Source organism: Macaca nemestrina, chromosome 9 (assembly GCF_043159975.1).
Source record: "Macaca nemestrina isolate mMacNem1 chromosome 9, mMacNem.hap1, whole genome shotgun sequence".
Lineage (NCBI taxonomy): Eukaryota > Metazoa > Chordata > Mammalia > Primates > Cercopithecidae > Macaca > Macaca nemestrina.
Window position 1 is genome coordinate 94817509 of NC_092133.1, and position 16752 is coordinate 94834260.

The 16752-nt window shown below is 36.1% G+C and overlaps 1 protein-coding gene across 1 annotated transcript in view; it reads right to left on the minus strand.

Moving 5' to 3' along the window:
* LOC105463238 (ankyrin repeat domain-containing protein 30B) overlaps positions 1-16752 on the minus strand; it is a 189337-nt gene that overhangs the window by 142870 nt on the left and 29715 nt on the right. Inside the window, 9 exon segments of the mRNA XM_071070132.1 lie at positions 403-493; positions 1993-2054; positions 5055-5127; positions 5221-5249; positions 9480-9570; positions 11006-11067; positions 14618-14690; positions 14789-14817; positions 16389-16467. Of these exon segments, the coding sequence (XP_070926233.1) occupies positions 403-493; positions 1993-2054; positions 5055-5127; positions 5221-5249; positions 9480-9570; positions 11006-11067; positions 14618-14690; positions 14789-14817; positions 16389-16467 (589 nt within the window).

A 16752-nucleotide genomic window follows, 5' to 3' on the forward strand; every position in this document is an offset into this window, starting at 1 on the left:
AAATTTCTAACCATACCCGATCTTTTCCTAAAGAATCATTTCATTTTACCGTCCTCCATTATATTAAACCTGCTTCTTGTTCCTTCCTGTACTCTGTGTACCGTCTGTCTTTCTCAGTCTTCATTTCCTCTTTTACTACTGTCTTCTTTCTTATTTTCTCATTTTCCTCAGGTCTTGGAATATCTTGAATTCAAACTAATAATTCAGATCCCTTTCAGCGCTCTCAATGTAGTCTGTTACCAACACCTGATAAGACGTACAACTTATCACCGTTTCACTTCTCTTCTTTCCCATGCTTTGCATTTAGGAGGTGATTTTCTTTGGCTATTAGGGGATATTCCTCCTCATCAGTTTAGAGAAATATCTGGTCAAATGAAATTTTAAGTAAAAAATGGTTCTTACCTCTTAATTTTCCACTTATTGTATCAAATTCTTTTCGATGTGTAGCCTTGGGTAAACACTCATCATTCTGTAACAGATTCTCAAGGAAATTCTGTTAAAAGTAATATCAATAAATAATTTCAACGGAGAAATCCCAATAATGAAGAGTATCAAAATTTCCTAATTAAAATCTTTTGGAAGAACACAGTTTCCTACTTTACAAGCAATTCGACTTAAGAGCAGACGTGTGTTGAAACCCAAAACATTTTGATAGAAAACCTCACGTAACGCTCTCTACATCAAGCTTATCTATCTGTACGTTCATGACGCTATGAACTTGGTTAGTGAGAAGGAAAAACAAATCACATGCACGAAATAATTCACTCCTGCGTATTTCAAAAAGTAACTCTCTTAAAAATATCTAACTAGTGTTGTAGTCCTCATCAAAAATAAGCATGACATTTCAAACAAAATACAATACACTTGCTGGTTGCCATAACACATACCGCATTAAACATTTAAGCTATTCATGATCAGAGAATCGTTTAGTGTTAAAAATGATACACGTCATGAAGAGAACTTTGAGAGTCTGTCATATAATGTATGCACAGAATGTTGAAAAAGTTGCTTTATTTCAGTCAACAGGGGCTTAAAACAAGCAACGAGTTTTTGACAAAATTTATGCTGATCGAAAAAGTGCTTCAGTAGAATGTAAATGCAGTAAGAAAGAAAAAATATGTCATGTCTAAACGAAAGCAAACAAATATTAAAATCTTTTTGTCTGATGACAAATCAGAAAAAATCTACTTGTCTATTGACTTCCACCCTTTGCTGTTACCACCAGGCAGCAGCTGCTTATTTCTAAGAGGTCACACATTGTCCACGTCTTTCCACAGCTGTGACCTTAAAATACATCACTATTCTTTGACGCTCATGCTGCTGCAGCTTGACTGCCTGCCATAAAGGGACTCGAGGAGTTCTTTTGTGAAAATAATTTATATTTTTCAAAAGACTATTCAACCAATATTCTTGTTATTATAGTCCCACAAGGTTTCCTATTCCTCACACTTTTCTTTCTCCTGAAATGTTCCTCAGGTCTACACTGAACAAGAAAGAAATGTCAATATGTCAAGTCCCCGCCATTAACTTTTCAGGTCCCAGCTCTTACAATACTGCAGTTGCCATATGAATCCAATTAGAACTTTTGTACATCTTGATAGATGTCTCTCTATGAATCCAATTAGAACTTTTGTACATCTAGATAGATATACCACAGAATCATAAATTTGCCCACAGCTGGACTCAGTGTAGTTCTTTCACTTTTAGACAAACTTATTTCAGATCCCACGTGAATTTCTCGTGGCTTCTAAGCCTTGTTTTTTACACTATAGCACGCTGGCTTCTTAAGTTAATCCTAGATAATAGGAGAATTTCACTACGAAGCAGTAATCTACTTAGCACATAGATTCTCCATTAAGCGTATTCTGAAAAATATCAAACATAATTTGGGGGTGACATAGGCAGAGGCGAGAAAATAGAGCCTAAGCCTCTGATATTACGTTTTCGTTTCATGCAACACTAATATTTTTAAAAATCAGTTATACACAGTACCTCAAAATCCAAACAACCTTCTTCGTCGTCCTTTTGTTTGGATGGCGATGGGAACTTCCGAGCTATAAAAGGTTAATCACAGATACATTCATGAGAACATTTCTCTACTGTAAACTTTAAAAACACATACAAATCGACTTTCATTCACGAATCTGAGGTGTTTTCCTCTGTAGACAGTATATTCATTTTGTCGATTACTGTCACTACTTCTATAGTCAATCCGTTAGAATTGAAATCTAAAAAGACTGAAAATTAACATATCATTCACTACAAGGCAGAAAAAAGGAAATTTGACTAACTCGTATGCATTTTTCTTCACGAAGCAGTCATATCCTCATCTCCCGTGAAACACAGCAAGTTCTGTACTTGCTGTTCTTTCAGAAAACTTTAATAACCTATCATCTCTCATTTCGTTGTAAATTTTCATTTTGTAATATTATTTAGTTTGCTTGACTCCGCAATCTCTATTACACGGTTCTTCAAAAAAGATGATTTATCGACGAACAAGATTTTTTAGGGATGTTACCTTTTGATGTTAGTAAACTATATGTCCAACCCTTTTACATTTCAGTATGCCATGACAGTATATTGGGTGTGTTTTGGGTGTGTATATGTTTTAGGAAGAGAAGCTAAAAAAAGTTTTATTGCATATAAATTAAGAACTGCTTTAATCACAGTGACATAGTTCTTCCCTAATGCAGCAATATCTTCAGAGTCAGCTTGTGAGACCTTGGAGAAACATCGGGATTGTGTAGGTAAAACTAATTGCCCTAAGTAATCTAACGTTCCCACATGTTATAGGATAAAATCAAGGCCCACACAAGACTTGAGGAGCTCTCAGGCCCATGAGACAGAAAATGAATTTATACCAAAAATGACGTCCAGTTCTCTTTATCAACAAAAAGTACAAATTACAACTATTTGAATCAGGTTAAAGAAACAAGCAAACATGCACAACTGAAACCTAAGTGACCGTTTCACTGTTAAGGGTATGTTTATCATTTGACATCCATCAACCGTATATCTGGTTTTGAAAAGTAAATTTAACTTGTGATTTCAGCATCCCTGAAGTTCACGTTTCATGCAGAGGGTCCAAGAAACTCAAATCGTACTTTCGTATGACACCACCTTCACTCATTTTCAGAAAAGTACCCTGGATCCCTGGATCGCTTCAGAGATCTAACGTGTTGCAACACCATAGCTCTAAAATCCGTGGGTCACAGTTTGAATTGTTAGTGAAATGTATGATTGGACAAGGAAATACTTTAAATATTTTAGTTTTGATTTCTAACAAATAAAAAGTCAGTAGATAAAACTAACTCAAAGACTCTGAAATCTGCATGTTTTCATTTTTATTTATTACTTATCAGCATAAAAATTGTATAGTTAACTATGGTACAGTCATACAAGGGAATTTTATACGCACACGAATATGAAAAAACACAGTTACTTGTGTCCATTATGGATGTCTCTAAAAATTATCATGCTGATCACAAAAGAATGTTGCCAAAAATTACACTGTACACCCATGTACGCATTAGAAGTTGAAAAAAAAATTTTACATATTAAATATGAGCACGCACACACGTTGTAAAATATTTAAACGTGCATAAGAATTGTTTAAAAAAGTAGTTTAGAATATTGGTCACTTCTAGACAATAAGTGGGACTAGTGTAAAAAGACTCTGGGGCCGGGTGTGGTGGCTCACGCCTGTAAAGCCAGCACTTTGGGAGGCCGAGGTGGGCGGAACACCAGGTCAGCAGATCGAGACCATCCTGGCTAACATGGTGAAACCCCGTCTCGCCTAGAAAATACAAAAAATTAGCCGGACGTGGTGGCGGGCGCCTGTAGTCCCAGCTACTCCGGAGGCTGAGGCAGGAGAATGGCGTGAACCCGGGAGGCGGAGCTTACAGTGAGCCGAGATCCCGCCACTGCTCCCCAGCCTGGGCCAGAGAGCGAGCCAGCCAGACTCCCTCTCGAAAAAAGGAAAAGAAAGAAAAAAGAAAATCTAAGACATGAAAACAAATTCTACACATAGTCTATAACCACACACATACGCTGTGAGGTGTTGTTTGTTTGTTCCTTTGCTTTTTGAGATGGAGTCTCACTCTGTCACTCAGGCTAAAGTGGCACAAGCTCGGCTCACTGCAACTTCTGCCTCCTAGGTTCAAGCGATTCTCCTGCCTCAGCCTCCAGAGTAGCTGAGATTACAGGCACCCACCACCACAACCGGCGATTTTTGGTTATTTTCTGTAGAGATGGGGTTTCACTATGTTGACCAGGTTGGTCTGGGACTCCTGACCTTCAGTTATCTGCCCGCCTTGGTCCCCCGAAATGCTAGGATTACAGGCATGTGTCACCGTGCACAGCCTGGTGTAAAATGTTTCAAACGTGCCTGGGAATGACAACCAAAACTAATTCAGGCTGTTTTGTACCTCTAGGCAATTAATTACAGTAGCATAAAAAGTGACTCGAATGCTTTAGAGTCACTCTTCTAAAACGCTGTGTCTAGCAAAGAGCCATCAGGTCATGATTTTTTAAAATTATAAGTCACACACACACACACACACACACACACACACACACACACACAGAAACACGCGCACACACCCCACACACCCAGTCACCGAATCAGAAAAAAGGAAACGGATTTTCTTTCGATTCTCAGAGTGACAACACTCACAACTGTCATGTCAGCAAGTGAAACTTTCCTCTAAGATCAGAATTCCAATCAGCGTTTGAACCACTGCAAATATTTCACAGTCTCAAAATTCACCTGTCTGAAAACCCAGCACGTACAGAAATTGCAAATTGGAAACGTTATACTATCAGGACATTAAAGTTGAACCACATGAGGTTAAGCAGAATACTTTTTTAAACTCTTAATCTTAGGCTTGTAAATGGCATTTTCTCAAACATAAATACTAACATTGGCAGTATTTGTACCAAGATTTCCCGTCAAATTTTGAAAAGAAAACAACACTGGGAATAAAAGGGCTCTCAGCATTTCAAATATTTTAATATTCTTCTTTCCAGAGTAAAATTAAAATTACAAAATTTACCTGCTTTGACTGTTTCTCTGTCCTTCAATTCTAAGGCTTTATTTGGATTAGAAGCTTTCATTCCACCGGTCGGCTAAATGGGTTTGGAAATAAAATAATTAATATATAATGTATACTTCATAAAATATATAGTTAATATTCAAGATAAAAATAGAAAAGTTGTTACCTGCAGAGGACCATCTTTATCAGAAGACTCTAAAAGAAAAGGGACATATATAATTGACAATATGCAAGCCTGACAAAGCCTACCAAACATTCACACAGTGTGAATATGAAGATGAATCCTCATGCTTGGATGGAAAAGGGATTACACTGGGTTGTGGGGTCTTTTGGGTTATTGTCTTTGTTAACATGCCAACGTGACAGAAATATCCCTAAGAAAATTTAACAAATACATTTCGTCAAACACGCTGTGAAGATTTCCACAGTGAAAAGATATTTAAAGTGACAATAACTAAAGCAGAAAAATCCTAATACCAGTAGGAGTAAGCTGCCATATAAGGAAAGAAGCTGTATTCAGTAAGATGACCAAGTCATGACCCCCGCCCCCTCAAAAAAACGAGATGTCCAAGCTGATGGTAGAATGCTATGATATACAGTTAAGGAAACACATGAGAATCACTTATGTCAAAATACTACAAGTAGCTCTTATGTTCTTCAATTTGTCCTGTAGTTTAGAAATTGCAAATTTGCGATGAGGGTTCAAAGGTACAATTCACTTATCATTGCAGAGAATGCTCTAAATTTATCAGCATAAATATCTACTTATAGAATAATAGTTAATAAATATGTTCATTTTTGTACCTGTGTGAAATATGAGTATTTTTACATTTATGGGGTTCTCTAGTTTAGTCCTCTTAAAATTTCCTGATCCACTTACACAAAAAGGTCAAAGCATACCCATCAACAGACTAATCCAGGCCCGGTGCAGCGGCTCATGCCTGTAATTCCAGCATTTTGGAAGGCCGAGGAGGGCGGATCTCTCGAGGCCAGGAGTTCCAAACCAGCCTGGCCAAAATAGCGAAGCCCGTCTCCACAAAAATACAAAAATCAGCCAGGTATCGTGGCACATGCCTGGAACCCAAGCCACTCGGGGGCCTGAGCTACGGGAATCACTTGAACCCAGGAGGCGGAGGTTGCAGTTAGCCAAGATCATGCCACTGCACTCCAGCCTGGATGACAGAGCGAGATTCTAGAAAAACAAACAAACAACAACAACAACAACAAAAAACCTAATATGAAAGTATCAAAAACTAGAAGTCAATTTCCAGGGACTTTTTACGTATCATGAACCTGCGTGTTGCAATGTTAGAATAATGGTTATTGAAAATAACAATTTCAGCGTTCAAGGAATGAATTCTACAATTGCTTTGTTGCTAAAATTTATTCTGTTTGTTATACCATATGAGTTGTTAAACTACTGTTATGAAAAAGCTCTTATGAAACACTTAGCTTCAAGAAAAAACAGACATTTCTTTCACATAGAAATATATCCCTTTCATCAAATAATACTAATAAAATAGGCTTAATCTCTCAGTTTTCTCTACTTTTACATTTTTCAGTATGACATAGCTTAATATATTTAGAAATACCACTTATACATGTTGTTTCCCTTGAGAGATGATTGATCATCTCTCAATTAAGGCACTTCAGGGATATTAACCCTCTAAAACACACCAAATTTATGTCTAACCCTTTTAAGGCTAAATACGCATGATCATATTGCATGTATGTGTTTTAGAAAAAAAAAAAAAAAAGTGCTTAACATTGTATCCGATACGCTTTAAATAAAAACCTCCTTTAATTACAATGAGAAGGTCGTTCTCGATTCATTAGTATCTTTCAAACTTACGTCTGAAGCACTGAAGAAACCTCAGAAATTCAGATGTGAGAATTGATACCATTAATTCATGTGCTTGTTTTAGGTAAAAATATGATAAACGTACATCCTCACTAAGGGCAAAGACAGCAGAGTGCCATGAGATAGGAAATGAATATGTAACCAAAATATTTTCCTTTATGAAGAAAATAGCTGGCTTTCACTTTTCTAAGACAAGATAAAAAAGCAAAACAGGCAGAGATGAAACATTCACAGCTATCTCATCATCAAGGAACCGTTTACCACTTGGAACTTAGGAATCCTAGGCATGGTTGAAAACTCTATTTCTAAATTGTGATCTGATTTTCCTTGAAGTTCACAATCCAGGAAATACTACCCTAGTTATTTTCTTTTATTACTTTTATTTTTATAAAGGGGTACGCTGGAGATTTTTTAGAGTCAGGACAGGTCACATGGCATAGCCCGAAAGATTAGTGAGCCACATTTGTAATGGCTATTGAAATGTATGGCTTTGCATACCTGTATATTAAATACTTCACTTTTAATTTCTAATATAGCATGAAGCAGGACACACACTTAAACAAAGGCTTGTTGGCATCTGTAATTATACTTATGTTGCTTTTGAATCATCATGAAGAGAGTCTAATTAAACGTGGTGCTACGTGAACATGCAATATGCACACTACGAAATCTTTTTGTTGTTGTTGTTGTTGTTTAGACGGAGTCCCGTCCTGTCGCCCAGGCTGGAGTGCAGGGGCGCGATCTCGGCTCACTGCAAGCTCCGCTTCCCGGGTTCTCGCATTCTCCTGCCTCAGCCTCCCGAGTAGCTGGGACTGCAGGTGCCCGCCACCAAGCCCGGCTAATTTTTTGTATGTTTTCGTAGAGACGGGGTTTCACCATGTTAGCCAGGATGGTCTCGATCTGCCGACCTCGTGATCCACCAGCCTCGGCCTCCCACAGTGCTGGGGATTACAGGCGTGAGACACTGCGCCCGGCCTGAAATCTTAAAATAAATGAAAGGCGAGCTAATCGCCGAACAAAACAAAGTTGCTGTGGAATGACAAGAACACGGTACAACCCTTTATATATGATGTTTGCAAAAAGCGTTAATACCAATATGTATATGCTGAGTGATGAGGAGAGAAGTGATCTTGAATCAGAGGAGCAAATCATGACACCGAGAAAATAAATACAAAAGCTGGACGGAGAATGCTACGCTGTGTCCTCAATGCAACACATTAAAAGGACGTATATCATTACATTGCAAGCATTCATCGTGCTCTTTACCATGTCCTGTCATTGAGAAGGTACACCGTTCCGATGAGAGTTCAGCTGGATGTAGAATTCACATCTCCTCAGTGAAAGCGTTATGAATTGATCAGCTTGGATATATACTTAGAGAATAATACTCAATATAAATATTCACTGATTTTCATACCCAGATGGTATAATGGTATGCCAATATTTTTGTAATTTGTAGCTTAGCCATCTCAATATTTCTTGATCCACTCATGGAGGAAGATGTACAAAACTCATCAGGAATAGCAAATACGCTTTCAATATTGACATACTTGTTTCAAATTTAGTTGCAACAGACTTCTTAAATATTAATAACATTTTCTATATTAACATCAGTGCAGTACCTACGTATAACAACTATTTAAGTATTCAAGTAAAACATTCTGAATTTTCTTTCTTCTTCTTCTCTGGCTAAAAATGTACTCAAAAATAAGAGCAACATAATGCTTTCTCCTGACCCTTTTCTGTCTTCACCTTCTGTATCCGATTGCTCTTCCTCCACATTTCTCCCACGAAAGGCCTCTCCTCTTGCTACTCAGAACAAGGTCCAAGGACAACCAGCAACAACATCACCTGACATCTTATTAAAAATGCAGATTCCCTAGTCGGCTGAATCACAGTGTGAATTGTTAACAAGGTTTCCAGCTGATTTTCTAATGTCTGAAAACTTCTGGTCTATACGGAGTGTATATGAGAAATTACATACATTAGTGGCCGTGCATATATGCTTATTCCCACCTTCTGCAAATACAACACAGCTCTCCATGGTGAAGTGCTTCCACCCCTCACAGCTTCCCACCACTGAGAAAGTTGGAAAGAGTCACAGTATTTTTGCACTGATTCTCTGGTAATTTTTGGTACTGGAAAGTCACTTTATATTCTTCCCAAATTTCTTACCATACCCGGTCTTTTCCTAAAGAATCATTTCATTTTACCATCCCGCATTATATAAACCTGCTTTTCGTTCCTTCTTGTACTCTGTGTACTCTCTGTCTTTCTCAGTCTTTATTTCCTCTTTTACTACTATCTTCTTTCTTATTTTCTCATTTTCCTCAGGTCTTGGAATATCTTGAATTCAAACTAATAATTCAGTTTCCTTTCAGCACTCTCAATGTACTCTGTTGCCAACACCTGATAAGAAGTACAATTTATCACAATTTCACTTCACATTTTTTCCATGCTTTACATTTAGAAGGTACTTTTCTTCGACTATTTGGGGATATCCTTCCTCATCTGTTCATAGAAATACTTGGTCAAATGTCTTTTTAAATAAAAATGGTTCTTACCTTCTAATTTTCCACTTATTTTACTGAATTCTTTTGGATGTGTAGCCTTGGGTAAACATTCATCAGTCTGTAAAAGATTCTCAAGGAAATTCTGTTAAAGGTAATATCAATAAATAATTTCAACGGAGAAATCCCAATAATGAAGAGTATCAAAATTTCCTTATTAAAATCTTTTTGAAAAGCACAGTTTCCTACTTTACAAGCAATTCGACTTAAGAGCAGACGTGTGTTGAAACTCAAGACATTTTGATAGGAAACCTCACGTAACGCTCTCTATATCAAGCTTATCTTTACGTTCATGATGCGATTAACTTGGTTAGTGAGAAGGAAAAACAAGTCACATGCATGAAATAATTCACTCCTGCGTATTTCAAAAAGTAACTCTCTTAAAAATATCTAGCTTGTGTTGTAGTCCTCATCAAAAATAAGCATGACATTTCAAACAAAATACAATACACTTGCTAGTTGCCATAACACATACTGCATTAAACATTTAAACTATTCATGATAAGAGAATCGTTTATGATGCATGTCATGAAGAAAACTTTGAGAGTCTGTCATGTAATGTATGCACAGATGTTGAAAACGCTTCTTTATTTTGGTAAACAGGAGCTTAAAACAAGCAACGTGTTTTTAACAAAATGTATGCTGATAAAAAAAAGTGCTTGAATTGAATGTAAATGCAGTAAGAAAAAAATATGTCGTATCTAAATGAAAGCAAGCAAATATTAAAATCTTTTTGTCTGATGACAAATCAGATAAAATCTACTTGTCTATTGCCCTCCACCCTTTGCTGTTACCACCAGGCAGGAGCTGCTTATTTCTAAGAGGTCAGATATTTCCTATGTCTTTCCACAGTTGTGACCTTAAAATATATCACTATTGTTTGACGCTCATGCTGCTGCAACTTGACTGCCTGCCATAAAGGGACTCGAGGAGTTCTATTTGTGAAAATAATTTATATTTTTCAAAAGACTACTCAACCAGTACTCTTGTTTTTATGGTCCCACAAGGTTTCCTATTCCTCACACTTTTCTTTCTCCTGAAATGTTCCCTCAGGTCTATACTGTACAATATAGAAGTGTCAATACATTCAAGTCCCAGGCGTTAACTTTTCAGGTACCAACTTTTAGAGTACTGCAGTGTAGACTCTCTCTATGAATCCATTTAGAAATTTTGCACATCTAGATATACCACAGAGTCATAAATCTGCCCACAGCTGGACCCAGTATATTTCTTTTGCTTTTAGACAAACTTACTTCAGATCCCATGTGAATTTCTAGTGACTTCTAAGCCTTTTTTTTTATACTGTACCCCACTGGCTTCTTAAATTAATCCTAGAAATTAGCAGAATTTCACTATGAAGCAGTTATCTACTTAGCACATAAATTCTCTATTAAGCATATTCTGAAAAATATCAAACATGAATTGGGAGTGACATATGCAGAGGTGAGAAAGTCTAAGCCTCTGATTTTATGTTTTCGTATCATGCAATACTAATATTTTAAAAAATTAATACACAGTACCTCAAAATCCAAGGAATTTTCTTCATTGTCCTTTTGTTTGGATCCTGATTGGAACATCTGAGCTATAAAAGGTTAATCACAGATACATTCATGAGAACTTTTCTCTACTATGAACTTTAAAAACATATACAAATCTACTTTCATTCACGAATCTGAGGTGTTTTCCTAGCTCGTATATTCTTTTTGTCGATTACAATCACTACTTCTGTAGTCAATCCGTTAGAATTGAAATCTAAAAAATCTGACATTTAATGTTATATCATTCATTAAAATGCAGAAAATTATATTTAACTTGTGATCTCAACATCCGTAAAGTTCACATTTCATGCACAGGGTCCAAGAAACCAAATCATACCTTGGTATGTCACCATTTTCACTCATTTTTAGAAGTGTACCCTGGATGGTTTCAGAGATCTGACAAGTCGCAACACTGTAGCTCTATAATGTGTGGGTCACAGTTCGAATTGTTAGTGGAATGTATGACTGCACAAGGAAATACTTTAAATATTTTAGTTTTAATTTCCAATAACTAAAAATTCAGTATATAAAACTAACTTAAAGACTGAAATCTGCTTGTTTTCATTTTTATTTCCTATTTATCAGCATAAAAATTGTGTAGTTAACTATGGTACATTCATACAATGGAATTTTATAAGCCACCTAATATTTAAAAACACAGTTAAGGGCCGGGCGCGGTGGCTCAAGCCTGTAATCCCAGCACTTTGGGAGGCCGAGACGGGTGGATCACGAGGTCAGGAGATCGAGACCATCCTGGCTAACACGGTGAAACCCCGTCTCTACTAAAAAATACAAAAAACTAGCCGGGCGAAGTGGCGGGTGCCTGTAGTCCCGGCTACTCGGGAGGCTGAGGCAGGAGAATGGCGTGAACCCGAGAGGAGGAGCTTGCAGTGAGCTGAGATCCGGCCACTGCACTCCAGCCTGGGTGACAGAGCAAGACTCCATCTCAAAAAAAAAATAAATAAAAAATAAAAAATAAAAATAAAAAAAATAAAAACACAGTTAATTGTGTCCACTATGGATATCTCTAAAAATTATAACGCTTATCGAAAAACAATGTTGCCAAAAATTACATTGTACCACCATATACGCATTGGAAGTTGAAAAATATTTTACATATTAAATATGACTATGCACACCTGTTGTAAAATGTTTAAACATGCATAAGAATAGTTTTTAAAGATAGTTTATTATATTGGTTTCTTCTAGGCAATAAATAGTACTAGTGTACATCCCAAAGGACCTCTTCAAGGAGAACAACAAACCACTGCTCAGTGAAATAAAAGAGGACACAAACAAATGGAAGAGCATTCCATGCTCATGGATAGAAAGAACCAGTATTGTGAAAATAGCCATACTGCCCCAGGTAATTTATAGATTCAATGCCATCCCCATCAAGCTACCAATGAGTTTCTTCACAGAATTGGAAAAAACTATCTTAAAGTTCATATGGAACCAAAAAAGACCCTGCATTGCCAAGACAGTCCTAAGCCAAAAGCACAAAGCTGGAGGCATCACACTACTTGACTTCAAACTATACTACAAGGCTACAGTAACCAAAACAGCATGGTACCAGTACCAAAACAGAGATATAGACCAATGGAACAGAACAGAGCCCTGAGAAATAATACCACACATCTACAGCCATCTGATCTTTGACAAACTTGACAAAAACAAGAAACGGGGAAAGGATTCCCTATTTAATAAATGGTGCTGGGAAAATTGGTTAGCCATAAGTAGAAAGCTGAAACTGGATCCTTTCCTTACTCCTTACACGAAAATTAATTCAAGATGGATTAGAGACTTAAATGTTAGACCTAATACCATAAAAACCCTAGAAGAAAACCTAGGTAATATCATTCAGGACATAGGCATGGGCCAGGACTTCATGTCTAAAACACCAAAAGCAATGGCAACAAAAGCAAAAATTGACAAATGGGATCTCATTAAACTAAAGAGCTTCTGCACAGCAAAAGAAACTACCATCAGAGTGAACAGGCAACCTACAGAATGGGAGAACATTTTTGCAATCTTCTCATCTGACAAAGGGCTAATATCCAGAACCTACAAAGAACTCAAACAAATTTACAAGAAAAAAACAAACAACCCTATCAAAAAGTGGGCAAAGGATATGAACAGACACTTCTCAAAAGAAGACATTCATACAGCCAACAGACACATGAAAAAATGCTCATCATCACTGGCCATCAGAGAATTGCAAATCAAAACCACAATGAGATACCATCTCACACCAGTTAGAATGGCAATCATTACAAAGTCAGAAAACAACAGGTGCTGGAGTGGACGTGGAGAAATAGGAACACTTTTACACTTTTGGTGAGATTGTAAACTAGTTCAACCATTGTGGAAAACAGTGTGGTGATTCCTCAAGGATCTAGAACTAGAAATTCCATTTGACCCAGCCATCCCATTACTGGGTATATACCCAAAGGATTATAAATCATGCTGCTATTAAGACACATGCACACGTATGTTTATTGTGGCACTATTCACAATAGCAAAGACTTGGAATCAACTCAAATGTCCGTCAGTGACAGACTGGATTAAGAAAATGCGGCACATATCCACCATGGAATACTACGCAGTCATAAAAAAGGATGAGTTCGTGTCCTTTTTAGGGACATAGATGCAGCTGGAAACCATCATTCTCAGCAAACTATCCCAAGAACAGAAAACCAAATACCGCATATTCTCACTCATAGGTGGGAATTGAACAATGAGATCACTTGGACACAGGAAAGGGAACATCACACCCTAGGGCCTATTGTGGAGGGGGGACAGGGGAGGGATAGCATTAGGAGATATACCAAGTGTAGGTGACGAGTTAATGGGTGCAGCACACCAACATGGCACATGTATACATATGTAAGAAACCTGCATATTGTGCACATGTACCCTAGAACTTATAGTAATAAAAATAATAATAAATAGTACTAGTATAAAAAGACTCTAAAGCCAAATGCTTCAGAATCACAGTTTTATGAAAAAGTGTGTTTATCAAATATTCACAAAGAAATGACTGATTACTTTCCTCATCTTTACATAGTAAAGGTAAAACACACAAAAACAGACACACACAGGCACACACGATGAAACACACACACAAACACACATAGTTCACTACTCAGAGTTATTGATTTTCTTAGGATTCTCAAAGTGACAACACTGGAAATCAGGTCATTAATGTTGAAACACAAGTGTTATATCAATAAAAGAAGCGATCTGAAGTAAACCATGGAATTGAATCAAGCTTTGAAGAACTAAAAAAAATTAGATTTTCAAAATTCACCTTCTTGAATCCTTAAGAAATACAGAAGTTCAAAATAGAAAACATTACAGTTTTTGGATACAAAACTAGAAACACCTGAGGTTAAGGTTACATTTAAAAAAAAAACTATTGAAAATTACTGTTCTTGTAATATCAGGTTTTCAAATATAAATACCAGTATTGGCATTACTTAGATCAAATCTTTTCATCAAAGTTGAAAAAAATTAAGCATTGGAGATAGAAAGACTATCAAACTGTTCAATATTGAAATATTCATATTTCCATAGTTAAATTGAAAAATTTACCTGTTCTCAATGTTTGTTCATTCTTCCATTTGAAGGCTTTATTTGGAACAGAGTTTTGCATTTTAGTGGCAGGCTAAATGGGTTTGGAAGCGAAATGATTATTAAAGAATGTATACTTCACAAAATACGCAGTTAATAAGTCATTAAAAATGAAATTATAAAACCAAATACCTTGAAGGCAGATGGCTTCTCAGGAGGCTCTTAAAAGCAAAAGAGATTTATCATCAATCATAAGTAAATATGACAAAACCAACCACAAATGAATGCAGTGATAGTATCTAACTGAGTTCTCTTGGTTGACTTTGAGAATGAATACTTTAGATTTGGAAAGTTTGTTTAGGACACACACATGACAGGAATACACTGAAGAAAATATAAATAAAGGTTTCACAGATCATGCAGTTAAGACTTCAAAAGTGAGATTGTGTTTCACGTGTAAAAAGGGTTGATATGAGAAAATAAATGTCAAAGCTGAACATGGAATGCTACACCATGTACTAAATGAAACACATTAGAATCATTTATATTATTCCATTCATCATGTTATTTAATATGGCCTATCTTTGGAAAGGTATATAGTTATGATGAGAGTTCAGCTGAATGTAGAATTGACATCTCGTCAGTGAAGTGTTATGAATTGATCAGTTTGGATATATACTTAGGTCATAATACAAAATAGAAATATTCGTTGTTTTCCATAACCATGTGGTGTAATCATAGGCCTACATTTCTGTATCCTCTAGTTTATTCATCTGAATGCTTCTTGATCCACTCATGCAAGAAGATGTATAAAACTCATCGTGGAAATAATCTATACTAAGCTTTCAATATTGACATATTTATATAAAAATTAACCATAATAGACATATTAAACATAAATAACTTTTTATATTGTTAAGTCACCACAATATTTATTTTAAAAAGCAATCTTATTATTCAAGTATAAATTCAGTATTTTTTTAGTTCCTACAATTCGTCTGATTTGGTGTATCGTTGGTCTATAATAAATTTTTGTGGAATGGCAATTTTACCAAAACAACTCACTTTCTTAAAAATAAAGCCAGTGTTCTTAATTTCAAATATATCTCATTTGAATAGCTAACATCAACAAAATATATATTTGTCATGACTGATTGTAACAGAGAAACCTAATGAGTCCCTGTGGTTACCACAATTCTAGCAAGCCTCCTGCTTCCAGTAGTCTCTGGAGTGTCCACAATTTACTTTCTGAAGTACAAATAATCTAAATGCATCTGAAGTGAGTTCACTCAACTTTCCTTCTCAGAGTCTTCTCAGAGTCTTCTCAGAAAGAAGCTACCTTCTTTCTTGTTTGTACCCTGTTACCTGCCTCAAAATGCCTCTACTAAAAAATAAAAATAAAAAATAAAAAAAACCTCTAACTCCGTAGAATTGATTCTTTCCATCCAACACTATTTCAAATTTATTTTTTCATCACTCCTTTCTCCTTGTTTAGAGAGAGTATCTTAAATTTATAATTTCTGTTTCTTTGTCTTTTTCTTCTTCTTCTGATTTAAAGACTAATCTGTGTCACTGGAAAATGATATTGTTTTTCAGCATAAAAGCCACTTAAGAAGGCCCTGTTGCTTCCCTTCACCCTAAAACACTACAGAGAGTCCCCTGAAATATTTGAAATGTTGAAAAGCTGAACCTACAAATTTCAAATTGCAAATGTATATTTGTTACTGGGAATATTTTTCTCACTAAATTACCACTTCTATTATTTTGGTATAAAAAATAAAATTGTCATTACTTGTTTGATCTTGTGGAGCTTGTTCAATAATGCCAATATCATGTTTTTGTTGTCCAGTTACTGTCTTTGTTGCTCCCTCCTATTACAAACAAAAAACAGAAAGTAACAACAACAACAGCAATAAAAACTTCAGAAAAAAATTGTATGTATTAACTCAGTCACTCACTCAATTTGTCAGTAGGACAAACAACAACAACAACAAATACACACATTGTATTTATCAAATCATAGGCACTATTCTGGGAAAAGCAGAAAATATCCATGGAAGATAGATTCTAGCCTATATTCAAGAAATGGTAGAGATATGTGAAAACAAACAAGAACAGAAAAGTAGAGTTCACCAGTTCTACAATTTAAGTCATTA